Below are 27,666 nucleotides of genomic sequence, written 5' to 3'. Positions count from 1 at the left end.
CCTGGTTTCCGACGCAGTTTATTGTGACAAACCGTGGATTATTGCAACAACCACTGGCGTCGCGATTCGCAGAACAAAACAACATCAGAAAAATATCAAAGAAAAAATCTAACAACAAATTCATGTAAATAGCAAGAGACGAGCTTAAAAAACACACAACGTGTCGAGTGGAACGAAACCTTAAAATGGGAGCACCTGTTGAAAAGCGTGCTTGCAGTTTCCGTTTAGTGTTGATTTTATTAAAAATGTATCATGTGTACTTTCTGGTCAAAAAAAGGGTCACTCAGTTGAACTTCAAAAAAATACGAAAACAAAATAAATAAAGCATTTCCTGCGACCGTTGAGAGCTGTGAATAGCAGATATATTGGGATTTGAGGCTTGCCGGACTAAAGACCAGACGCAAAAACGCAAAACAAACAAATTGAAGAAACAAGCTCGAAAAGGGTCCAGTTCCGGTCGAGCAAGAAGTAAAAACTGTCGCGCGAGAATCTGTGCGTTTGCGCCATCATTCCTCACGGTTAACTTTATTGTAACCCGCGCGTCAATTTTGGAGCCCATCCCAACACATCAGCAGATTCGTACACGTTGGGCAATAGCTCTCGACTGCCCACGCGGGGTTGTTTCTAGTGCAGATTCCCGCCCGCAAGGTGTCATGAGGCAGTCCGGAGCATGTTACCTAAAGCGGAACCGTTCATGGTTGACACCACGGCCGAATCTGACGCAACAGGCATGCCGTTCACTTCAAGAGCAGTCCGTTTCATTGGCATTCCCTGCTCGTGGTCCGTGTGACGACCAGCATCGTCTTCTGAACCCGGCGTTGGAGGCATGGTGGGTAAAGGCCTCTTTGGGTGCAGGATACTCATCGAGGATGGACAGTGTTGTCGAGGTCCGGCTTCAGGGGTGAATGTGAAGGTGAGGTTGGTGGCGTAAATAATCCCGTCGTTGCGAACCAGATTAATAGGAACCTGAATTTAGTAAAATGTTTGTATAGGTCTACTGTTGGTCAAACGTATTTGTGGCAGAAAATACACAAAGAGTGGTGTTAAGTAAAACACTGAGATAATACGGTGCCGTTTGGGCGTTTCTTTACCGAACTTGTTCTGTATAACTGGAGTTTGACACAGTGCTTGTTTCATAAGCAAATAGAGAAAGAAGGGAGGGACGGAGAAAATAGGTAAAAGTTGCATTTGACTGTAAGTAAACATGTCTCCAACCCACCTGTACTGTTTCCTTTACCCATTTCCAGCCTTCCCTGAATGCCGATATGTCGGGCACCACGCACAACAAACCCTCTGCACATCTGTACATCGTATCAGACTCGATCTCTCCAAACCAAACCTTCAGTAGCGGGGTGAAATTTTCGCCTTTAACTTCAAGCATTGCCACGTCGCCACCACCATTCAACTATATACAAAAGATAACGTTAAAACAAAAAAATTAAACACCGTTTTATAATGGCAGAACAAAAAATACAATTAAAGTTCTTAACCCTATTGGCAACTGAAAAAAATCGCCAAGACATAGTAAAGTAACCTATGAATACGTTACCATTTGATACTTACATCGATTTTGTCCTTGGTAAGAATAAAGTTGACACAAGTAATTTTTTTTTGTAATACTTGGGACATGGTAGAATTTAAGCATTTTGTCATTCCATACATTACTTGCCATTTCCATGCACTATTATATATGCCTCCCTTATTATTGCTGTTAATTTTTTCGAGCAAAATGGCGCGTAACTCCTCTTGGTAAATGGCCATTTGCAACAAAACCATGTAATTATATGCGTGGACAAACCTGAAGGCTATGCACGGTTGGAACAGGAGTAACAGGGTCAGCAGTTGGTCCCATGCCATCACAGAAGGTGTACTCGGCTTTGTCAGTGCTGATGATTGTCCACGATGCGCCATCGTTAATCATCTCTTTGTTTGTTTCTTTGGGACAAGGCGTCGCCTAAACAAAATATTGTTACGTTAAAAAAATTATGTGCTCGTGTTATAATGGTTAGCTATAAAATAGGTACATTGAAAATTTTTAAGTGTACTAACATACAGTGGTGTTTGAGTAATAAACTTAGTTACGATTGGGGAAACAAAAACAGACATCAAGCTCCACAGAAACTAGAATGGTGGCTTTCTGATATACTTCCATTTTATATATTCTATACGATATTTACCAATTTACTATACACATCATTTGATCTACACATATGATTGTTTTTGTAAACAAAAACTAATGGGTCCCCACACGCGTGTTTGTGCGGATTTACGGTAAACAAATGTTGCGGTGATTTTTAAATTCTTAAGAACAAATTTTTAGAAAGCGTTAACCCAACAATGAAAAATTGTGTTGTATTTTTTTGCACTATTATTGTCGTATAATTACAAAAGCATTAAAAAAGAACGAAACAAATACTTTCAATTTAATCTCTTGCTTTGACCCAGATATTGTCGTCCAAGGTCGGGTTTTAAACACAATTTTTTTCTAGAAAGCTGTAACAGTTGTGTTACAGACAATTAAAATACGATTTGCTGCAAGTGTATACATAACTTTTCATTTAACTTTGTTTCGCAAAACGAGTTTTTCATTTAACTTTGTTTCGCAAAACGAGTACCATTGACCTGTAGTAACCTTTAGGGTGCACACACCAAACGACTGTTTGACCTTTTGACACCGTTTTCAATAGCACGCCGTCCTTGGTGTTCAACAACACCGTTTGACCTAATTTATACATGCCTTGAGTATTTGATTAAAAAAAAAAAAAAAAAACGCTACGTTATGGCGAAAGAAAGTTCTGAACTGTGTTAGTAATACCTACTAATTGACCTTAAGTAACCCGTGGTCATGCAGCGGCCAACCTAACAACGAGCATTTAAAAAAAACTTTTATCTTGCAAAAAAGTCAAGTTTATTTTTTCATATTTAGTTTGTTTAACAAAGTTTTGCTTGACATTATACGAAACCGAAGCACGCTTATTAGGTTTAAATCGCGTCATATGTGTGAAACCTTTGCCAAAACTGAAAATGTGAGTGATAACTTAATAAAACGACATGCATTGCTGTGCAAAACAGCTGATTTCTAATCACCGAAACGACGTCTCGTAAAACGTCTGTCCGACGTCAAGCTGAGCCCTCCCGCTCTGCCCTATTATTCGTAAACGTACTCTCTTGGGACTTCTGCCTACAGTGTCTTTCTTGACCAAACGAGCGTTAGACACATTTACGTTTCGGGGGTCTGTGGGTGTGTCGCTGGGTCATTCGGGGTCAAACTTCAGGTGGATCAAGTTCAGATTAATATCTAACATATGTCCAAATTTGAATAAATTTGAAGCACTCTTTCTTTACTAAACGACCGTTACAAACCAGCGTTAAAAATTTTACGTTTCGGGGGCCTGTGGGTGAACCGCTGGGTAATTTGGGGTCAAACTTCTGGTTGACCAAGTTTGAATTAATATCTAACATATGTCCAAATTTCAATAAATTTGAAGTACGCTTTCTTCACTAAACGAGCGTTACAGACCAGCGTTAAAAATTTTACGTTTCGGGGGCCTGTGGGTGAACCGCTGGGTAATTTGGGGTCAAACTTCACGTGGACCAAGTTTGGATTAATATCTAACATATGTCCAAATTTGAATAAATTTGAAGCACTCTTTCTTGACCAAACGAGCGTTACAAACCAGCGTTAGACAGAAAAAAGAAAAAAGAAAAAAGAAAAAAAGAAAAAAAAAATACGGACAAAAACAATATGTGTCCCCTTCAGGGAAGGGGACCCATAATGAAAGAAATGGGACAAAAGGCTTTCAAATAATTTGAACGTTTTGGTTTAAACAACATAAACGTTTTTGTGCATGAAATTTCCACGGTATTTCCAGGTATAAGATCCTATTCCTATTAGTAGGAGTCATGTTGTTCTAACTCATTGTGCAGCAGCAAAACTACAAAATAAATTGTTGTTTGCCAAAAATGATGGTATTTGGAGGTGATGTGTAAAAAAGAATATTTTTTCGGGTTATACAACAAGATGCTGCAACGTGTAACCCATATATACGATCAGTTGGTTTTCTGCGTACATCATATGTGAGCTCCGTTTCGTCCGAAGCTAGAGAAGAACAGGGGTCAACTTTCCAGCGAATCGATCGTATAAGAAAGCAGACTCGACGACAAGCGGAGGTTAATCACGTTTCACGCGCACATCGAGGAGCTCATCAATATTTGAAATAATTTCACCGCACAGCAACGTTTCTGGACGCTGGTCACGCAACATAGGTTTTTCTGGCTTTTAAAACCAATGCTTTTACACTCAGTTTTTGTGGTGTTTGGCATACGAACATACGAACGCTGTTTTATAAAACTCCTGGATTATGTACTTTAGTAAGTAGAGCCGTTTTTCAAAATAAGTTCGAAGCACTCTTTCTTGACCAAACGCTTGGAATAAACCATCGTAAGACAAAAGAAAAATACAGACAAAAATAATTATAAGTTGTAAACGCAACCACAATTTTTACGCAAATATAGCATCAAAAGAAACTGAGTAGAAATAAAATCGGCAGCCTGACGGCGTTTTTTTTTATGCTGAATCTTAAATTGTGTAACTCCCAAGTCGCTAAAGTTACTTACTCAAGAAAAACACTAACCAATGCTAAAGCGACTGAGATGAAAAGTTGCTTCGGCGATCTTGGCCCGGTGACAAACGCAAGTCAGCGAATTCCGGGCGTGGGAATGATACTCGGTGGGCGAGATAAGAGCGAACACTTGCAGGAATCGCGATTGCTGTGTTCTTCCAGCAATGCAGCGCTGACATTCTTCGCGTACTGCTGACCACCGACAGGGCGATTTTACCTTGAACCATTATGGACAATTTGCCCAGTGCAATATCCGCATACCGGTAGCGCTTATCATGAGTCGCTCAATAAATTCTGGTCGCTGTCAGCAAAATAACTCGCCGCACGCTTAATATAGCGGCGTAATTGGAAGGTACAGCGGTGGTAATTCGTCGAGAGTTCGCGCGAAGCACGGAGGCCTTATAAGCGCGTAACCTTAGGTAACGTTACCCAGTAGCCTGACCACAGCGATGTTTTGCAATCGCAATTAAGTCATTTCTGGTAATTTACTAAATCGAAAGACGCATGTTCGTTTAGGTTGCTCGCAAACTGCTCACGTGACAAATATCATTGGAAAGGCAAAAAAACAAGTTTTGAGCTTAATACGCTAAGTCCATGGCGAGGTCAAACACATTGGGCAGCAGGTCGTAAGCAGGCGATTAATTGTAAGTTTCGTACTTATTAAAGATCACAATCTGGCATTTGTATGGTACCGACAGACCTTGCGTTCACTGTAATAAATGAACATGAAGTATAGTTTAAAGTGAAATCAACCTACAGTCGCAGGTTGATTATACGCGACCTAGGGTTTTATGTACTGGGTTCTGGATTCTGTAGTAAATGTTGACTTGATTTTTTTGGATCGATTTTATCTACTCATTTTCTCACCTGAAATTGGATGATCCTTTCCTGGGACAAACACAAGTACATTCGTTCAGTGTCTTTCAAGTAGAATGCGCACTTGTGGAGTTGGGAGACAGGATCATCGGCGTCCAATATCGCTGTTTGTTTGTCAACCTACACACAACCACATGTATAAAGTAAAGTAACCTATATACAATTCATTGTAAAGTAAAAGAGCAAAAACAAACTGCTTAATTATATAATAAGGTAGGAATATGTTTAAAAGGCTCTTTCACACCCGAGTTTTGTAAAGTGTGTACACTGGGGGTCCAGAGAACAGAAACATATTCACAGGCCTCGCACTTGATTTACAAACAAGGCTTTCGCTACAAGTTCAGTTCACTCGAACTATTTCTTCCCAACAAGCTTCAGCAATCGAACCATATACCACTTCACATTAAAAGGTGTTTGTTGTCATTGACGCAGGCGGGCAACGGAATGTGCGGAACAAACAAATATCGCGTAACAGCGTTGCCTTGTCGCGTATTTTGCCAGTCGCTCAACACAAACGGCGCGTGTTGTTTTTCACTGTCGTCAAATTCCGCACGAACTCTCTAGTGGTCGACTTGTCAGAAGCAGTGGAACTGGCAATTAGCCGCAAGTGCGCGAACCAAAAAACGAGCTCGACTTGACACATATTGTTACATTCCGAACTAAGCCTCATGTTGTGCTGTGAATCACTAGCAATGACACGCAACTGTGTAGAAACCGGCAAGGCGACATTGCAACAATAACACCGCGTCTAGACAGAAGCTGGCGCACTGCCATCACCGCGGCGCCGCACAAGTTCCTAGCATTGAGGGCCCTTGCAATAGGTTGTTAAGCATCGTGCTTTAAAAACACGGGCATTTGGCTTTTCATTCTTTGCGTTTTAAACAGTCCGCAAAATAAACGGTTAACGGCATTAGACAAAATCTAATGTGAAATATTGCTATGGTGCATAATAGCACCCTTTGGGCTTAAACAGTGCTTGAATCAACTTAACGTTTCAAATTGGACAGGTTATTTGTTTTTTGGTTAACTATACTGCGATTAAGTAATTGACAGCGCCAATTGGCACTAATGAGTGCCGAAAACGTACTACCCGGTTTCAATTATAGCTTTTGGTGGTTAAACACATGGGGTTGAATACAGGAATAGAAACGGAGTCCATACACTGATCATTGTGGAACCCAACACGAAAAGGCATAAATTTCATCGCAAACTCCTACACGCTGCGTTCATTCGAAAATGTGTGGAGGATAAATCTATAATGGATAAGAAAAACAACTCTTTTCGTTCTTCATGATTACCTTTCGAATAATTAGCCTTGGTAAGGCCATCCCGGTATTTGAACATACTAGCTTCACTGTCTGGCCGTAATGTATGTAGCCGTCCATCACAGAAAATTCTTCCGATTCTGATTCGTCATCGTCAACTAATAAAAAAAAACAGAGTCAATTTTCAGAGGATATTCCACTTCTCAAATAATTTCGTTCTTAATAATGTAATATCAAATCAATTTTACATGTGTCGACAGAACTAAATGATATTTTAGTATGGTCAGACACTTAAAAATACAAGGCATGGCAGCAGCGATATCCACAAATTTCGGTTTAATCAAGCGGAATTAGTAGCCAACCTACGCAAGACCTGTTTCAGCACCAGCTTACATTTATGTACTTAAGTAAATTTCACCAATAGATGCGCTATCATGCAGTGCCTTATTACAATTCCCATGGGCAAAATACAGTAAGACTGGCTTGTTACAAATTGCTGTACACCCTCCTCACTAATCCCGGATCCGCGTCGGAGGAAAGTACACCGCTAGGTTTGAATGTCAACGCAATCGGACGCAATCTGTGGAGGTCGCCTTTCAGGCAGCAGCTTGTCGGCGCTGGTGTCAAGCAGGTGTCCGAAACGGGCCTAGTGTACACAGTATTGCCATTCCCACGCCAAACAACACAGTGCTCGTCGTAAGCAAATCGTTAGAGCTCAACAAGATGGTCTTACAGTTTCCCCAATACGTTCGCCTCTTAACTACAAGTTTGTTTACAAAAAGTTCTTTTTTTGAAAGGTTAAATTTTAGTTGCTAACGTATCGCGCATCGCACAGACTTATTTTTCCTTTGAAAGTAAGTCAAGATTGTTGTTTGTGTTGGTGCGTACAAACAAACAAAATTATTATTTACAACGAGTTAAAGACGAATGATGTGATCTTCTAAGTCAAAAATGACCAACGGCTATTAAGGTAAGATTTGTGGTAAGCATAGTATCAGTGGGTTTACATTTATACCGGAAAACCAGTCGTAGGGTTACTGGGTATTGTCTGGCTAACCAGGAATTATTTTCACAGAAACGAATTTATATAGTGGCGAAAATTCCACATTTTGTCACTGTGAATCCGTTGCGTAAGAGGAAAAGACAGACAACACTACACATCACTGGCCGGCCGTATATTCCCACAGGAAGACCCATTTACTGCGACAAGCAAAAGGGAAACAGCAGCAACGTCGCACGGACGGACACAGCTTGTCTAGGCGATGAGTTCCCGAGTGAACGAGCAGCGCAATTCTCACCGACAGCGTCATTATGTTGCGCCGTATCTCGGCAACTTGAGGTCGGTGGTTTTCGGACAAACAAAAGCCCAAATAAGTGAATGTTTTGGGGTATCTAGTCGCGGTGTAGAATTGATGTTACGCATAACATGGGGTTTTTGTGGACACTTATAGTAATTGTTATAAATTGTAGCCATGCTAAAAGAGTCATGCCTTTGAAATGAAAAAAAGCTAATAGTACACAGGAAAATAAATCTCAAACAAGACATAAACATACCACATAACAAGACGCAGTTTTCCAATTAACATTTTTTTTTGTCGCATTAATTATTTTACATGGTGCGATTACTTACGAAGGTGAATGGCGAAACATCCCCATTGTATTGAGCTTGCGTGAAAATTTCCCTTCTCAACATGAAGGTATCGGGTGCTGACGGTTTGGGATCTGAGCCGATTGAAGAGAGCCACCTTCGTTCCGGACGGTATACAAACTGAATGCAATAAAATAAAAGTTTTAGAGGTAACCATTACCAAGTTTTTATCCAAAAACACACATATTCGAAATTAGCAATCAACAACAACATAAGAATAGTATCGCTTCATTGAAAGAACATAGAACACGGGTAAGTGCCAAATGAAAACTAGTGTTTTAGTTTTTAATGAAAACTATTGGTGGTGTGACTGTGTATTATATTGATCAGGAATAAAAGTGCATTTTAGGTCACCAATGAAACTAGTTTCCACCAAACAATTTCTACATTTTATTTTGGAAAAGGTTACCGGTTTTTACTTATTACTGTTCACGCGAAATAAACTGATTGTTGTGTTTTATACTTTTTAATTATTTTACCCAAAAAATCTTTTTTGTGGGATTTAAGCACTATAACCCACTAAGGTAAGTCGTCAGTTTACAAGGCTTAGCACAGAAGCTGCTATTACGTAACTGTCGAAAACGGGAAGGGGGTAATATGCTAGAACCATGGGAACTTCAAGCACCGTGGCACTGACTTGAATTACTGAGAGCAAAACTTAAATTCTCCATACGCATCTGCACGGGACATTTTCAACTAATTGTAACGCAAGTCGAGGCATGGGTCAGAAGTTAATTGCTCCCAACAGCTGCTTGCATAACAGCAACGACAAGAACGCGAAATTAGACACGAATCTGTTTAGTGCACAGATTTTACATCCTCAAAAACAAATAGACATCTGCCTTGCGGGGGCTAACTTTTACCCTATACTACAGTGATTTCAAACCTTTTCGACAAATGCTATACCTTTAACCAGGTTTTTTTAAGGTTTGGTTTGGGTGACCGCTAAGTAGTTTTAAGAGACCGCAAGTGTTTCATTTAAATACCAAAAAATAGCCATATTCCAAATTTTGGGAAACTGCTGGAGAAATTTGGGGGACCGTTTCGGTCCCCCAAAACACCTTAAAAAAACACTGCCTTTAACAATTTAAAACATTTTCATGCCTCCCTAATAGATTACATAGTAGATGTTACCAATACGAATATATAGTTTTATCAACTTCACATGTCATATAATGGAAGCTTAAGTTTCTATCTGCAAACCACATGTCAAAATTGAAGGAATTCCTTCCCGTTTGGAAACACTGCCCTACTACATCACATACCAGCAAAATATACTGAAAGCGGTCAATGGATTGGATAAACAATAAGGTCATAATCGGTATACACAGTAGATTGTACAACACATGTGCGAAAGGGCTGAAGCTTTCGCACAGCGCATGTTGAGGTGTGGCATGGCTCATAGGAGAGATGGATTCTGTTTCGCTCGCGAAAAGCGGAAAACAGTCCCAATGATGGGGTATCGTCCGCAGCCTTGCGGTATCCGGTTCGACCGTCAGAACACTGAAAATCCGCCTGGGAAACGCCGCGTCAGGGGCCAAGAGCAAGGCAAATAACGACGATGTCGGTCATGCGAGAAACTTACGATCAGCGTTCTTGAGCGACTGCTTCTTCTTGGACGGCTTACTGATCACCTTGATACGTTTGCTGTGGAACTGACCGACATCGGCGCCGGTGCCGAAGAACATCTTTACGTTGAGCATGAAGTGCTTGCGCTTGTCTGTGTCCGAGATATACAAAGTCTTTGCAGTGCAAAAGTTCTGCGGAAAAAACGAAACAAGTTGAGCTGATGGATGCTGTGTATAACAAAAGCTAAACCATTGCAATCACAAGTGCTGAACATTTTTTGTGTGTGCACATCAATTATACAAGACACGAGTAACATAACATAAAAGAGTACATGTATATTTATACTTGCAGCTTGAAAATAGATCCGCAATGATATTTAAAGATGCTGGGAAAGACATAAATAACCTTATTGTACCAAGCATCTCTGTAGAGAAATGTTGGTTTAACCTACATTAGTAAACGGCGAGACCCTTCATGTGTGTTGACGCTCCGTCGCGGCCAAAATTAATAGTGCAAACAACGCGCGTGGTCTTTTTAACAAAACATAGCCCCTATGCTGGAGAAACCGACGCCAGTTTAGCACAGGACCCGTATCGGCCTAAAAATCAAAAGGTGTAAGGCAAAATCCACGGCTCATGACAGATACCGGACGATTGGTTTTAAATTTTTCCGGTGCTGGCATGGATGAAGGCCTATCGCCTCATGGACACATTTTTGTATCTCAAGAATTGCACAAAGACTTTACATGGATACGCTGTATTGCAGTCAATCATTGCGGCAATGTTGCATCGCTTTGGGGCGACACTCAGCGTTGCTATACTAGTCATCAGGCACCGTGGCGCCGTAACTCCGCTGTTAAGTGACTGATAAATAGTGCGGTGGTCGCAGTCGCACAGCTCTGTATTTAGCGGCGGTTTTTGCGACAACTTGCACGGCCTCATTTTACCGCAGACGTGATACCGTATGACTGCTATTGTTACACAATAAGCATAGAATGATCAGACTGGCCGTCTGTCTGTCGAGGTCGATGGGAGTTGCGTCTGCGGGCTTTTCGCCTTTCGTCACGGCCGCGACACGGGCCACGTAAAGCCTGGCTCCGGCTCCACGTCAACGGGCTTTAGTTTGAGCCTGCTAAAGCATTTAACGTGCCCTGGCAAAACAATGCTCATGGGACTTTAGTTACATGGTACCGAAGCACAGCACAGATAGAGTTAAAACTCACTGTGTTTTCGAGTTAAACATTCTCTAAATATGACCGATAGGGTTTTGGATTTTACTATATTTATTGAAACGGGTTCAAGTTGGCAAACATGGAAATGAACGCATGCTCTTGTAATCCAGACTTCACTGAACATCTTGTAAAATGGACGCATTCATCATTTTAAAAAGCATTGGGCTAGGTGGCGCGGGGCACAATTTAAATGGCCGTCCATACACGCAGATTGGATGAAGTAAGATAGATGGACTACAAAAGATGAAAGGGTTTCACAGAGGCCCAACTGACCAGAAACGGGAGGAGGGTCACGCTGTACAGGAAAGGAAAGTGCATGACGAACGGCTACTTTGCGATAAGATCAGCATAGCGGCCAAACCGCCCCCCTGACTTCAGTGACAAATTATCGAGTCTCATCTTAGCTCTAGTGTGTGAACCTCAATGAGTAGCACTCGCCTACTGGGAATACTGCGTGGATGGATAAAATGTATTACCTTGATTCAACATTACAGGTATTCCCGCATTACAAAATTAGACAGTGGAATTTAGCTGTCAGCCGGCGTCGTGCTGTGAGCGTTTAACTAATAAAGGTGCGAAGGCACGACGCCTAACTCGTGTTGACATTGCACCAACGATCGCGCGTAAAAAATCGAAGCCAGGGCGATGAACGATCGCGTAAGAACATCGTCGCCACTCAATCTTGCCAACAAAGGCGCGCGCTGCCCCGATCAGGTTGGAGGGGATTAAGGCAAATTGACGACCGCAGGTGCGCGATAGACGGCAGGTTGAATAAGCGCAAGTGGCGAAGCAGCGGTGCGCAAATCCGCAAGCGTCGTACATAACGGCGGTCTCGAACAATGCACGGACACTTTCCTTGCCTTCGGCCACTGTGCGACGAAGCGCAAAGACGTGAGTTGTTTTGGAATGCCGAAGCGCACACAAATCAAATGGCGAACGTGCTGTTGTCTCAAGCGCTCGAGCAGCACGAAGCTATTCAAAAGCGTACGGGCGTCTTGCTTTTGTGGCAATCTCGAGTAATCTCTCAAAAATTGGCGCAAGGTTTGTTTGTCTTGACTTTCGTTAACACGTCGATGTGGAGTATGGTGCGCTGTGAGTGAGACAGAGCGTGGAATAAACACAATCAGCACTGGAGCGCATAACAAAACCCGCTCCGCTCGTTTTTGCCAAGTATTGTAGTTAAGCTGCGGTCTCTGAAGCAACGACCTGGAAGGCGTTGACAGGCGACACGCGTATTCCTTTTCGCTCGGCATTTACGGGGCTTACGCACCAACCGGCGCCCGGAGACAGAAGATCTACAGGGTGCATCGGCAGGGTAGCAAAGCGTAAATTACCAAAACAAAACCAAGGTGTGGAGCAGTTAAAGCCTTACAAAAAAAAAATAATTTGCAAAGTCTCGTAAAACAGATGGGTCTTGAACAATCTAAACCATAACACACACCTCATTATGTAGGGCTACCAAATATCGTGTTTTATCGTCACGATACATTACATTTTAATTGAGCGACACACTGCGTGCAATACTAAAATTTAAACCATTTTTATACATGAGTTGGAAAAGCTAACCTTGCCATCCAAGTGCAGTTGCTGCATGTCTTGCTCGTTGCTGCCAATCCCAATAAAGGCATGAACCTGTCCTGCTTCTGGGGTGCCTTCCTCATCTTCAAGAACTTGTTGTTTCTTTTTCCAGCCAGATCCCAAAAGATACATACAGGGTGGAGGACAAAAAAACCTCAAAAGAAAAAGTTTTTTTTTATTTATAAAGCACAGATGCAGCAAATTACAGAAGTTAGGCTATAGATTATATCAGTTTTGTGCAGAATTCTTCGGTAATGTTGTAACGTTATGAGGGCACAGAATAATTAACAATTAAGCTATCATGATTTTTGCAAAAATTGACGCCGCAATATGCAATAAAACCGTTCATGTAAAACACATTGGATCATGTCGCAAATCGGGTCAAGTTAAAGTACGGGTCCAATGCACAGCAAAAGTGTCAAAACTACAGAGCTGGAAATTAATTCGAGCAACCGGAAAAATGCTGTTTGTCACACAGTAATCAGAGTGGCTTGTGTCACTGCGAGCAGACTCGAAAGCTTCGCCACCAATACCAACCTCTTCTCATTGCCGTAGGACTTCTGAGCGACCTTGGCGTGCAGCACAACCAAGGTAAGGTCGTTGCGTTCCTTCAAGTATTTGCGCATCGCCGCTCTGCAAAACACACAACTGCCAATCAGGCGAAATAACGACTAAGCTCCAAGTGTTGTTAATTTGCGCTTAAGTTTTTAGATCAACAACAGTAACCGCTAGTGGCGCTACACCAGAGTTGCAAGTCGGGCCGGGCTTTTCGGGCCGGGTTCGGGTTCGGGCTTAGGTATTTGTCAGAAAACGGGCTCAAAACGGGCCTGACTTTAGGTTCCGTTTCCGCCATTTTTTAGTAACAATTTTTTGGCTTTGACCTAATGCCCACCCTGCTCTAAAACGTATTGTTTACCCCATTGTCTACTATTGTTCATTGTGTTTGTTGTCTTTTCTGTTTTTTTCTTTCTCATACTTTGTTGCAAGGCTTTCGTGGATAGGCCTGTCAATCAAAATTTCGGGCCTAAACGGGCTTCTCAAAAACGTTTCGGGTTCGGGTCGGGCTTCGGGCTTATACTTTCGGGTTCGGGCCGGGTTCGGGTTCGGGCTTAGATTTCGGGCCCGCTTGCAACTCTGCGCTACACGTCTTAACTAACTGGTTTGCTTACCTCGTAAGTCGCTTCGGCGGCCATTTCTCGTGGAAAGATCTAAAAACAGAAAATATGGTGTTAAACTTTATACAACTTACTCATTGATTAAAATTCTTAGTACTTATAAAAAACTTTTTGCTATATCAATTTATAAATCATCAATCATATTTGATTGTGGTTACAAATATAGCATGTGGGGCATTCAAGTGTAACATGGAACTTGATATGGTTATAAAGCAAATTTTTTCTTGCCATCGCGCAGTTAATACAATGAGATCCTGTGGTGTTTCCTTGCGGAGAGATCAAAGGCTTTCAAGTTATGGCAGTTTAGTCACATCGCAAACCGAAGCGTTCACAACAAAAAACTTGTTTTGTTTTTACCGTCAAACTGGGGAAGGAGTTGTTTGTGTTCTGCTGAGCAACGAGAATGAAAACAACATTTTTGGAATGCGCAAGGTGACCAGTGATCCTGTCGCTTTGCACTGACCCGGCCAGCACACAAAACAGAACCTAATCCCATGGCGGTCTGGGCGGCTGCCGACTGCCGGCGTTTATCAGGCAACCGTGCTTGTTCGCAGTTTTCAAAACAACGCGGCAGAAAAGCAAGATAAGCGTGATTGATGGAAAGTTTACACGACGGCGGTCGCACACATGGGAGGCATGTGCCAAACTTGCAAACTGAGAATATCTTTTCAAACTACTAGTTTCTGGATCCTGAATACTCGAAAGAGTTATGCTCATTTTGCAATACACTTTTTACATTTACACCACAGTGAGTGAAATTTTAAGCGCATCGTGCGTGTACATCTTTGCGACGTTAACAAGCTTTCAGCGATACAGTAACAACACTGGCATGTTTATTCTTTTTATGAAACACGATATTCAACGACTGCACACAAGCAAACAAAGAAGGTCACAGACCCCCTAGCGCGGTGCCAACGCACTGCGACCCTGTAGTGGAAACTCCAAACATTTGCGACTAGTCGAACAAAACAAGAGTAAAGAATTGACGCGACACAGTGTTGATGGGGAACACAGGCTTGCACGTCTGCGCCTTGGGTGCGCTCGTATACATCGGTCAGGAAGTCAGTGAGCTACTTAACCTTGGCGTCGAGACACTGGCAACTGACATGAACGCTTTCTCTACACGGGAAAGGGGTGAAGACAAGCATTGGGCTGTGAGAATAAGAAGGGCATCGCGTATTGCGCTAAACCTGTAATCAACAGAGAAGCGTTGGGCAATTCAGTCGCCGTTTGATGCGGTGGCCATTTTGTCGGTTAAAAGAAAAAGCCTCGTTATGTTTTAAGAGGAAAATAATATAAACCTAGTTTAACCACCACATATAATAAGAAAAAGCAGTGGTCGAAATAGGTTTAACCTTCTGCATAACACATAGGCGAGCAGGGGCACACGGCGCGGGGTAACGAACTCTTTAGGCAAACAAAATTTCTCAGCCCCAATCCTTAAAAGCAGCATCAGTCAAAAAAGTAATCGCGGAAGTAGACCGAAACCTAAGGTTTTCCGGTCTAAAGTTGGACGGTTTTCACAGGCACGCGCCAAAAGGGCCGCAGTTGAACCAAGATTAGTGAACCAATGCCCTAAATCGCGCCACGAGCCGCTTGTGGGCGCCGGCCTGAGGGGGAGTGGGACTTTTTACAGGCGATCGCGCGCAAAGAATGTTCGGCGATATTGCGGGCGGGAACAGCGTCTTCCCTCCAAAGTTCACAATGTTGGCAGGGTTTATCAGCACTTAGATCGTTCACGCGGAGTACGCCTGCTTGACGGGGCTCGTGCACCACGTCAACCCAGATTTACATCAACCGGGCGTACAAATCAACAGTCCACGCGGGGATTAAGGAATAAAAGCGGCTAATAGTGGTGACCACGCTATATTAACGTGTCCATCTGCGCTGGATAGCGGTGCTATACTTTCATCTTTCTGGGCGGCACAAGTAATTGGAAGGGATGTGTAGCAAGTAATTACGATGATTGGAATTGCAGTCTGGACATTGTCCGCGACACCCGTGGCCTTGCTTCGCCTATACTGCCTCAGCCCTCAGCGGAATGCCTGGAATGCTCGGCCGGTGGGAAATGAGAAGGAAACCGACGAAAGGGCCGGGGGCAGCGAATATAACTGCAGAAAATTAGTCCGGAAACCCAGAGGCCTAAACCCCACACTTGTCACGCCATAAAAAACATCGTGTCACCTTTGAAAGGCCGGGACTCGCGGCCAATCGGACATGACTGTGTTTGTGTAAGAGAGTCGTTGTGTTGGTTATCTCTGAGCACGCGCGCGATGTCGTCGGTCAATACGAAATGGCAATCTAACATTGTGGGTATTGCGACACGTCGGCTGTTAATAGGCGTGCAATACTGAACCAATCGAACCTGTGACACTAGGTTGAACTCGTATGTTCCAAAACAATGACGTAGTTGTGACGGTGATCCCAAGGTTACGGTTTAAGGTAATTAACAGTTTTTTCGAGCTTTTACGCGGTGAAAAAAGATGCACCACCAGTTAATACCCGTGGAAAGGTTGACCATGCTTGTTACATCTTCAATAGTTGTTTTTCACCGTGGGACAACCCAGCATTAGTCATGAAAACGTGGGCGATTCCCATACCAGGCCCTAACTCGATCGAGTAACGCTGGATAAAGTTTTAAGCCTGGTTTCGATTTCAGAGAGCAGTGTCTCTTACTCTCTGGGAACAAGGGACAGTAGTGTTGTTAACAGCTGTAGTGCGGCGAAACGGCGTTGTCTTTCGCATATTTTCGCATGAATGAAAAACCGCGATCTTACGTGACAAAAGAAGATTCCGATGGCTTTGTTTTATTGTTGTGTCGGCTTAAAGCTAAATGCTATACACTTGTGTGGCAGTTGAGGGCAAATTCCCAAACGATACTCGTATTGCGCAAATGGTTCCTTCTATTTACATTTTCTCGCTAGTTTCGTGGCCAAAGTAGCCAAGAACCGGAATTCAATTCTTGGAGCAAATTTTTTGTGTGTCCTGGAGCAAAGCTCATTTTGAATAGCAGCCACAACTACGGGTGAAATACGATCACGGGGAGAAAAGCACGGGGTTCAAACACAACCACACAGTGTTTGTAGCTTCGCCAAGCGCGAATGACGAAGCGGCCAACACGGGTGCGTAACATCAAAATGCCGCCGCATCTCGGTAACTAATGCGTGTTTACCATGCAGTGTAAAGTGTCAGAATGAAACGGGAAACGAAGGGTGCCATGCCTCGCATTTTTCGACATGGATCAAAATCATGCGCACCCGGCGGGCCGTGACGGTTCGAGTGGACCATGTTTGGTACCGAACAAAACATCTTCTAGTTATTCCCAGGCCTGTTCTTAATCACTGTGGGTGACCCGGACGATACTCGTTCATCGCCGCTTAAACGGGTGTCATTAAAAATTCTCAAGGATCACCACCGGCGAAGTTTCAGTTCGTACCAACCAGCGTTGGGAGTAAGGCGTATTATAACCTACAATGCTTCAAAGCACCCAAGAGGAAGGGCAACATCAATGGGTGCGTGCATTCCATCAACTAGATTTCTGACGGCCTTTAAAGTTAACAGCGATACCACTTTGTTGCGTAACAACGTAGCGGAAAGTACCAGAGAATTTTAAATATATACTTGGGAAGCAAACACAAACTCTACAAAGCACTCTTCGTGATCAAATAAGCTCAAATGCATCTTACACACATCTTCATGAAAATTAGATACAACCTAACGATTAATAAAAGCAATTCCCACTTTGGAAATGCACAAATAAGAAACTGACAGAGAGGTACCATCGCTGGAATGTCAGGACACGAGCGGTATTCCCATCGTGCACATACCATTACCTTCACAATGGGTTTCAGTAAGCTTTTTTGAATAGACGTTTGAAGAAAAAAAACGTCTTAGGGAGACAAAAACAAAGGGCAAATTTCGATTGTTCAAATCATGTTTCGTTCTGTGATGTGACTATCAAATGAGAACTCGTTACATACACAGAGAAAACACAACAACACCAGCTCCCAACCCGGGGACAGCAGCAATCGACTCGTTGATTTCCGGCTCATTAGGCTGAAAGGCGGCGCGTTGATTGGCTGAGGTGCCCCCGAGTGCGTCATCATGCTAGCTATGTTACGTTCAAGTGTGCACACGTGGCGAGTCGCGGTTACTTAAAGCAATGCAGGAAATTGCCACACCACCGACAGCCCACGATTGCCAACCGTTAACATGCGGCTCGAGTCCGCGCAAATAAAGCTTCCGTCTTGACGCGCGACAGGGGAGGGTCGAGGCATGTCTTTTCGCTGAATGAGAGCTATTCTGGCATGCAAGGGGAGCGCGGACGGCGTCAGTAGATGATATCTACGTGCGAATTGGTCCCCTTGCCAAGTTTGCATTCAAGACAGGTTTGCGCTCATTTGCCACCCACGGTGAAGGTTACCCTCACAAGTAAAGTGTGGGTGATCAAATACCAACATTATGCTTTAAGTCCTTTTAGTTGGTCACTTTTTCTGTACATTGGTCTAATAGAGAAATGGTTTACAAACCAATATATATTGGTAGCAGACGATTGGCGTTTGCACTGAGTGTTATGTTAGCGTCCATCTTTTTCGTGCAAAGAACAACAAAATGTCATAACAGGAAATGTGACGACATAGGCATACAACGCTTGTCCCGCGGAAAGAGGATGTGTTTTCCATCGACCTGACGCCTTTTTAGCTTATTCTACAATCATAGCATCCTTCCAATAACATTCACAGCTGGGGAGTGTGGCTTTCAGCGCGCCACAATAGATTAGCTGTGGCCCGAATCCATTCAAGCACTCGGAAGCCGCTACAAGATCGTTCCCTTTTGTGTGAGGGCGTCCTGAAGACAGAATAACGTTTCGCCTCGACACAGAGCTTTTGTGCGCGTCTATGGGATTGTTAAGCGCTCGACGGTGTCCAGGCGCGGCTTCAATTGAAAGTGTACACCTTCGATACCGGGCAAAGGTATTTATTATGGCTTTTGCGCGCGCTTCCGGTGCGTGGTTGAGGCCTATGTGAACTGAAACCTGAGGCAGCGTCACGCCTCGTGCGAACGGGATCATAGCGTGGGAATGGCCGTTTTGCGCATTGCCCAACGAAGATCGGGTAAAATGTCCGGAGAATGCGCGGCACGTATCTCGATCGGAAATCGCCAGGCACGTCAAAAATGACACACTCCCGCTCACACAAGTGGTAACGCTCGCTCGAATGTGTGGTGCACGCTGAATTCGCACGCCGATAATGTAGAGGTCCAAGCGTGCGAGAATACAGGCATTCCAGATCTTTCAATGGAGGGTAACATCGGTTGTTATGGCGGCCGGCGATGGTTGGACGCCCAGTCCAAAGCGATCAATTGTTCGTTGCGTGTTATTCGCTCATATTGCAACTTCCCCTTACGTATTCTGCACACTCGAATTTGACAGTCAGTATCTGTGGGAATCAGAAAACAAAGCCATAAAATCATCAAGAATTGCCGTCAATCATAAAGGCCTGAATCAAGAAACGCCAGAAAAGTTTCCCACGTCCTGGGAAAAGCAAACTCAAATCCGCAACAATGGCTGGCTTTGGGCAGAACCGCACAAAAGCGCGCAACATTAAATATTAACCGAAGGCGTGCATTGGGCACATCGGAAACCCACTGGAGAGGTAAGGCTCAGGGTTACCTCGAAGTTTTGTTTGTATGCGTTTGTCCTTGCGTATGCTGATTCAGGCGGGTCCAGCACTTTGTGGGATCTAAAACTCGAAAGTGAACAGCTCGGCGGTTTGGCGCAGAAGCCCCGGGCCATGCCTCGAAATCACTATCGCTGCGATGGCGAGAGATAGAATGGACACATCGGATCCCGTTATACTTACTACGCGTGTGAAGAAAATAACTCAATCGGTGAGATTGAGCAAACGGAGTAACGACGGCTGTTGGGTATGCGCACGCACACACGCGTTGCAACTACGGTTGGAGATAATGGACAAATATTTTTCAACGAGAAGGGCTGGCGAGTTCTTCGCCGTCGAGCTGTGACTTGTCTTATCGCTGCAATTCGCTTCTCTTCTCCGTGGACGCGAATCAGACAAGCAGTTTACCGTGCAGCGCGTGTGCGCCTGAGCGTAATGCGCGCGCGAACTGGGAGAGAAACAGGCGGCGCTCCGAAAGAACTCTATCAGCACGTCTGGGCAAGAAAAGATAAACGCCTCCAGCAAGGATAAAGAAAGAAACAAACACCCTGCTCCGCTACGCGTCGGGTTCCCACAAGACCGTCTCTTACCGCGCTTCGGCTGCTAATAATAGCGAACGGGCAAACAGTGCGACTGCTTCCACGCGGTGGGAAAACGGTTCTTCTTTTTCCCACGATGTGACTTTGCGCCTATTATTTCCCACCGTTCGCAATGCAGAGGCGGCGCAGTCGAGTAGATCGCTGCGCTTTGGCCGAAAACAGGGCGATCGCGGTTTTAGTCGGCGCTTGGGTAGATTGCGAGTTCTGGGATTTTCCTTGATAAGGATTTCACCAATTGGAATAAACACACAAAAAATGATTTACGTGCGGTTTAAAAAATAATATTTTGACCTTGTAAAATCAAATTCACATTGTTAGGCTACCTAACTTTGCCCCTAAACTGTCAGCGCAGGTTTAAACAGATGGGTGTAATTGCTTTCATAATTACCTAATTGGCGATTACATGCCAACGTATCCTGTGTGTAATTGCCGAATTTTGGTTTCAGGGCATTTAGACCTCGTTCAAATGTTATTCGCCAGAGTTCATAGGAATCTTGTGCGCGCAATAAGATACTTGACATGATTAAATATTTAATCACCCAAGCGAGTCAAAATATTGAAACACACTGATCTAGGCAAAATGTCAAACCCAGCATAGGACAATATTGCAGGTTTCGGGGCGCAGAGTGTTTGTTATGTATGCTTGGTTGATTTTTCCCACAATTCTTGCAACAGTCGAGATCAACAACCGTCACGAAAATAAGCCTTTGACCGATGATTGAATTAAATACAGCATAAAATGATGCGCTAATGTCACAGACGGTCTGGGGAACTTGACCAAATGCGCCCAATGGTAGCGAGGCAACAATTGATGTCGGTATAAGCCAATGATCCACTGAACAATAATGTCGCATCGTAAACGAGCCAAGCCCCGTGGGAATGGGAATTTTCTCTCACGACACACAAGGAGTCGCCATTGGTGATTTGTTGACATGGATACAAGGTACTTTTCAATTTTAAGTTTATTCACTTTATGTCACCACAAACACATCAGCACCATCACCACAGGCAAAATGTTTGCCTAATCTGACTAGTCCTGACAAACCACACTTTAAATAATTAATATCCTATTCACAGTTGGCCTGGTTAGATGCAGTAGGGGCGATCTGGGACAGATGTGGTCATTGTGGCACTTGAGGAAATTCTTACTGTATTTTTTTCGGTCAAATTAAAACCTTTAACCTATCAGTAGCCCTAATTATTAAGTATATAGAACTCTACAACTCTGCGTTCAATCTAAACTTGACCACATTTGGTGTTAACAGGTGGTACATCACTATTACATATGTCTTAAAGATGTGAAATTTTTTACATGTCTGTTAAATCAGCAACTGGACTGTTTATTTAACAGATGTCTGGCAGAAAGTAATATATCATGCACAAAACATAACTATGTAAGTCTAACACCAACCTATATTGAGCTGAAGGCGAGGTCAAGTTGGTGACACCATTTAAATCCTGACTTGTGGTTGCAGCCACATTTTCATGATGATGTCCTGTTACAGCATGAGATGTTGCAATTTGTTTGTACATGTTTCAGAGGCAGAAGGACAGTTCTTCTAAGTAAAACAATTACCACAGGTACTCCAATTTGCCAAATACTGGCTGATCCATTGAAACTAGTCCACTGGCAGAAGCCTGTAGTTTGAAATCAAGTAATATTTATATATTTTTTATTTATTAAGTGTAAAATCTGCAGCTTTATTTAGTCAGAATATTTACAACAAATAACTAAGTACCTAGAAATGTGGTTAATTCAAATAATGTCTTGAACTATGTTTTATTACAAATCACACAAGAACAAATTATCGGTTTTTAATCTAGCTCGAAATAAAACAACACATCTTTACCAACACTTTGAATGTTATTTTTTATCTGTACTGTGGAAACATAAAAAACACTTGTTTCTGGGCTATCTTACTTTTTTCCATACACACACTAAAGTGAGCACAACTTTGTCACACTGAAGTGTCTGCTGATCAAGCATACACTTAATATCAAAGTCTTAGTTAAAAACAACTTGTTTAAAAACAGAGGCAGATGTGATGAAAAGGCTCTTTGTTTTTAGTTACAGTTTTTAACTCTGAACTACTCAAAAATGTGGTTAAAGCGCGCAGATGCTTTTCTGGTACATCACTCAACAACAGGGCACACTCTTTCCAGACGAAACTAGGCAACTGGCACTTCAAAGCTCGACGCCTGACTTGCCTCTCAAGCGAGCTGCTACTGCTGTGATGCCTGTGAACTAACGTACTTTCTCATCGTCGCGTCCGTGCGTGCGAAAGCGACAAACAAACTCCAATATCAGATGTGCAGCCCCATCTACCGGTAATTTCTTTTTCATGGAATGGGAGGTTAATTTGTCTTGACAAGCGGTGTTTGCAAATCGGTTTTATATTTAACGTCTTACTAAATGGTTTTGTATGAAACACAAGGTGCACGGAGTATGGTGTTTTGGGAATTTCGTTTGGTAGTTGAGTTTATTATCGGCGGGCGGAAAGCGCTAGGTTTGTGGCCTTCTTTGCACTTTAACTGGATTGTTTTTCTGATTTGTTGATTTAAGAAAATTGGGAACCTCAAGGATGTTCAACACATCGAATTTCACTTGAAGGTAGGTCAACGTTTAATGAAAATCACAACTTTCAATACCAACCACAGCAGGTTGACGTGTAATGCGTTCACGAAATTTTCACCTATCAATGCTTCATGAGCAGAACATTATCGTCTCACATTCTATGAGCTACAGAAGTTTTATTGCGGGGTTACTCAGGGTAGCTAATGTACCACATTGCACAGGTTACAATAAAAGAACAACAAGCATGCTAAGATCAATAAAAACAAAAACAAGAGTTCCTAATGTGTACTGGCTTCAATGAAATTTTAGTGGTAACTTGTATTATTGTGAAAACACACAACAAATTTCATTCAATACTTAACACCAACAGGCGTTTTGCAACATTTAAGACACATCACAATTGACAAGAAAACAATAAAACTTTTGAGGAAGGATAAAATAGTTGTTTGTAATACAGTAAAATAGCAACAAAACATAATTCATCATGAAACATGGCAACTGGAACCAGAAGATGAGGATTGGTTTGAATTTTGTTGCTGTCTTCTCCTTCTTCGCTGTTCTTCCTCCTCTGCTTGTAATTGGCGTGCAAGTGCAAGATCCTTTTCTTCTTGGGTCATACTGTAGGGGAAAAAAGAATAAATCAAAACACACCTATATTGTTAAAGGTAAATGCTAGCCACACAAAAACAAAGTTAACCATTTATTTTAACATATTGGTACAATATTGCAAGAAACTTTTACCTTATAATAATATATTACATAGCTATTAACTTGAGTTGAGACTTACGGTTTGGCTTCTTGTTGTGAAAGTTGTAAGGCTCTTGCAAGGGCTTCATCTTCACTCTAAATATAACATCCAAACGTTCATTCAAATTGTAAAAAAACAATAACACATGCATCTAAAATAATAATATTATGTCAAAGGTTATCAAATGGAGCACTGTCAAGACCTATTGATTTTACAACCTTTTTTCCATTAGTATTTTGGTTTTGACCCAAAGAAAAACATTGTCAACTTGTGCTTTGTTGTTGCACAATATCACACTCAGTGCAGCAGAGGTTCAAGTAACTACTGTGATAAATGTTGGTACTTGCCATGTTATTCTGAAGACTGTGTGCCATGTTTTGTTGTCTAGATCTGCGTTGCCTAAAACACAAAATATGGATTTGTAAATTTAACACATATATACCAATGAGGATTATAAAACATTTTTTTACACAATGGTCAGTATATCACTGATACAATGTAAAACATGAATTTGCAAAATAATGTCACTATTTACATGTCAAGGTCTCTTCCAAGGCCATGCAGCATAGTTTGTTGTGGTGGATTCGAGACAGTTTTTGAGCTTCTATGTGTCTTTGAAGTAGTTTGTTTTGCCCGTTGCATCGCTGCAGCTCTGTAAATGCAGTTACCATTAGTTGGTTGGATACAACAGTGAATTAGGTCAAGCAACTGACTTCAGAGATCCAATGGAATAAGTTTATGATATCACTTACCCTGCACTAGAAACTGCCCTTCCAGAGCCCTGGAAACCTTTGCAGTCATGATCCTGTTGGTGTCTATGGCGTAAACAAAAGTTTTGTCTGCAGTTTGGGCATATCACTGGCATCAGTTCATGCTGTTTGCATTTGGAGACAGAACATCGATTTGCATATGCCTACACAAAATTATACCAACATGAAAGTGACAAAAATGATACTTATCTAGCCCCTAGTTTGTGTAATAAAAATAATTGAAGATTCACAGCCATATAAAAATAATTTTCCAAAACATTTTGCTCAATAATGTGTTTAAAACCAACTTTTACACCTATCAAAATATGTACAACCAAACTCAACCTTTAAAAAATATGATGAAAAAATCCTTGCAATAATCCCTGTTAGACAAATAATCAGAATTAGGGTGGGCAATACATCTTTGTAAGGCTCTGTAAAAGTTCTAAACATCCAGAAGAATTCTTGCACCTTCTTTAAAATTGAACCAAAAGTAACAGACACCAAGCCTAACACTGATGACATCAAACCATTCTGGTTTGTCACTGATCTAATCGGATTTCTTCTAATGACTCTGACAGGTTTTCGGATTCGCCTTAATGGCATGTCTACTCTTCTTATTCTTGCATCCATTGCACATATATTGTGTGTGTGTACCACCAAAAGTGTTGTGCAGTGTGGTGATACATTGTACCAGAACAATCTTTACAATCAAGTATTTTCAAGGGTTCTTGTTAAGTGCCACGGAAACTCAAATATTCACACATATAATCAATAACATAAGTGGTCATAAGTTATGGCAATTTTGTTAACTTTGTCATGCATGGTTCATAGTTGATTTACCCTTTTTAAAAGTTTAACTAGTCTATTAATAAAATATGTACATTTTTCAATATTAGGGAAAGTCATTAAACAGAGAGTGTTTAAACTGAACAGTATCAGACCATTTTGTTTATGTGAATAAATAACTGCTGGAATATATATATATCCGATGTACATTTATTGACTGATTCAGTTAATTGAAAAATTGTTTACATTTCCAGTTAACGAAAGGCATGTTTTCAAAGAAGGATTACTTGTGCCAGCTTATTAAACACTAGTCACAAATATATTATACACTCATACACAAACTTAATACTAATCTAACTGTTTTGACAAACAAAAGTAGTTAGTTTCAGACATATTGCTTAAGGTCTATACCTTTCGCTTCTTTTTTGCAGGATCAGATTGGCAATCTCGGTCTATATGTTCTCCAACTTTTATATCAGGAGTTTCACCTCTGGGCACTGGCACTGGTTTTCCGCACAAAGGACAAACTGGAACTTGGACATCTTTCTTGTATGCTGAATGACAGTTGTGGTCATCATAGCGCATGTGATTTTTACTGCAGATTAACACATACACGACATAATTAGAGTTTGTTGAAAAAAAACTACTGTTAATATGTTAAAAACAGATGGTTATAAAAGACAAATCCTTCAATATGGTGATTTGTGGGAGATGGTAGAATATTCAGTTTGTAATTATACCTGATACTGGGAACCAATAATATTTCATCTGCAACTGTGTTTAAATTTGCACATTTTATGTGTATTGCAGAAAGGTATGTTAAAAAACAATACAGTGCTGGTACAATGCACTTTGTTTCCTTCTTCAGTTAAAACTGAGCTCATATTGACTGTGGAAGCACATACAGATAAATATGCAGATACAAATACTGGTTTCATCATCCAATTTAAATTTTCATAAAATTTAGATGTGTTTTTGAGGACTGTGTTCATTTTAATAACATGTTTACGCTGCATACAAAACAAGGAGTAGTCGAGGGAGCTTGCCTAATCCATTTCACCTAAGGGTCCAGCACGATAATTGTTGAAGTAATGATATTAGACAACAAAGCACACTACAACCTTCATTTTACATGTAGGCAGTGGTGGGATTCACCTGGTTCCATAGAACCATCTCACAAAATTTTATGAGATCAGCGAACAGGTTAGCATTACTGGTTACTGTCATTGGACTTACTGTCAATGGACCGGATGAAAATATGAATTTAGTGATACAACCGAACGACAAAAATTTTGAATTAAACACTGCATGTAGGTGTTTCATGCCCAAAATAAACAACTAGGCCACAAAAACTGACAATTCCTTTAGTTATTTTGGCACAACTATGAGGGATATTATATGACAAAAGAGCAGTATGGTATGTTAAAATATTTTATCAAGCATAAGATGGAAGCTAAAGTTTAGAGATAATATCACTAAAATAATTGTATACATACCAAAACACTTGTTCACAAGCATCACACTTCAGTGGCAAAAAATCTGGCAAAAGAAACAATGTTTAGATTAGCAAGATAAAAATTAAGTTGTGATATGGGCTACAAATTCAGCTGGACATTATTTCTCAAACAAATAACCATTTCGATGTTTTCGTAGGATGAGATTTACACAAAAAAGTACAAAAACCTTTACAAAAAATCATTTTTGTTTACAGCAAAATCGCTTTGACTAAGGTAAGTTATACATTCTATAAACACACCTTTGTGAACAATCAAAAATTTCACACAAGAAATGTTGCTACACTTTTAACTACTGTTCAATCTGACTTCAATTATAATACTGTAAACTCTATGACTCAAATGTTTTGACAGATAAGCCCTTTAATTCTTAATTTGTACATCTGCTTGAAACAGAAACTACACTTACCGAGCTGGTGACAGGAACGCTCTGCACAATGTTTACCCAAATCTGGAAACTCCATGGTTTTGTACTGAAAATAAAGCTGGCAAACCGAAAATATACTTCTCAGAAAAATAAACTTCAGTGAGGTAAAAGCCAACAATAACCACCTGACAGTTTGTAGCGACTACGAAATATAGAATCAAAAAATCTAATGTTTCTTTCACACTTTGTTACCAACAAAATTAAACGTCTTTGTCTCGGCGTTCGCTGAAATATAGTCGAAAAATACGTCAACCACAGATGACAATCATGACAGAGCTTTCGCGAATTTGCAACGTCATGTCACGTGACAAAACATTATTAGTCATGAAATTTTACCAAACTTGGGTGACGTAGAGCGGATTTGTCTCGGCTCTAATCTTCTTTGTTTCTTGCGTTAAGGCCTATAATAAGTTTTTTTCGCAACAACTTTTTAGGGCCATTTTGTTTTATCACACTAGGTTTATTTAAACTTTTCGGCTCGTCGAAATTATGATTGGCTGAAGTATGTACGGATAGTTTGCTTGAACTCAAACCTGACACCATCTCGAATTTATTCTCATTGACGCGGCCTAAAAGTAAGGGGCTACACTCCCAGAATTTTGTATAGATTTACAACATTTTGA

At 41.6% G+C, this 27,666-nt stretch overlaps 2 protein-coding genes across 2 annotated transcripts; both read right to left on the bottom strand.

The window, feature by feature from the left end:
* Positions 1-21,908, bottom strand: LOC145239312 (suppressor of hairless homolog). Its single transcript, XM_080102622.1, has 11 exons — positions 21,653-21,908; positions 13,959-13,997; positions 13,327-13,422; positions 12,778-12,943; positions 9,997-10,171; positions 8,394-8,531; positions 6,797-6,921; positions 5,490-5,618; positions 1,799-1,954; positions 1,220-1,405; positions 1-966 (listed from the first exon to the last, which is right to left on the bottom strand). Exons 1-11 carry the CDS (start codon positions 21,772-21,774, stop codon positions 652-654), a joined length of 1,647 nt encoding a protein of 548 aa, XP_079958748.1. The 5' UTR covers positions 21,775-21,908; the 3' UTR covers positions 1-651.
* A 1,064-nt stretch (positions 21,909-22,972) lies between these two features.
* On the bottom strand, positions 22,973-27,293 carry LOC145239201 (AN1-type zinc finger protein 2A-like). The gene is made up of 8 exons (XM_080102486.1): positions 27,026-27,293; positions 26,599-26,641; positions 25,514-25,697; positions 24,317-24,477; positions 24,100-24,216; positions 23,912-23,963; positions 23,604-23,659; positions 22,973-23,434 (listed from the first exon to the last, which is right to left on the bottom strand). Exons 1-8 carry the CDS (start codon positions 27,078-27,080, stop codon positions 23,299-23,301), a joined length of 804 nt encoding a protein of 267 aa, XP_079958612.1. The 5' UTR covers positions 27,081-27,293; the 3' UTR covers positions 22,973-23,298.
* Positions 27,294-27,666: the final 373 nt, after the last annotated feature.

The sequence above is a fragment of the Phallusia mammillata genome, chromosome 7 (genome assembly GCF_965637545.1).
Source record: "Phallusia mammillata chromosome 7, kaPhaMamm4.hap1.1, whole genome shotgun sequence".
NCBI lineage: Eukaryota > Metazoa > Chordata > Ascidiacea > Phlebobranchia > Ascidiidae > Phallusia > Phallusia mammillata.
Note: the sequence above shows the minus strand (reverse complement) of the source record. Positions and strands in the feature narration are given on the sequence as shown.

Excerpts from the sequence above, each read along its gene's own strand:
- LOC145239312 (XM_080102622.1), bottom strand. The coding sequence starts at position 21,774 with ATGTACAAACAAATTGCAACATCTCATGCTGTAACAGGACATCATCAT. Across the intron at positions 13,423-13,958 it reads CCGCCGAAGCGACTTACGAG|AGCGGCGATGCGCAAATACT; the intron begins GTAAGCAAACCA and ends TGTGTTTTGCAG. Across the intron at positions 12,944-13,326 it reads TCCTACGGCAATGAGAAGAG|GTTTTTTTGTCCTCCACCCT; the intron begins GTTGGTATTGGT and ends TTTTCTTTTGAG.
- LOC145239201 (XM_080102486.1), bottom strand. The coding sequence starts at position 27,080 with ATGGAGTTTCCAGATTTGGGTAAACATTGTGCAGAGCGTTCCTGTCAC. Across the intron at positions 25,698-26,598 it reads GCTTGTGAACAAGTGTTTTG|TAAAAATCACATGCGCTATG; the intron begins GTATGTATACAA and ends GTTAATCTGCAG. Across the intron at positions 23,435-23,603 it reads TCACAACAAGAAGCCAAACC|TATGACCCAAGAAGAAAAGG; the intron begins GTAAGTCTCAAC and ends TTTCCCCTACAG.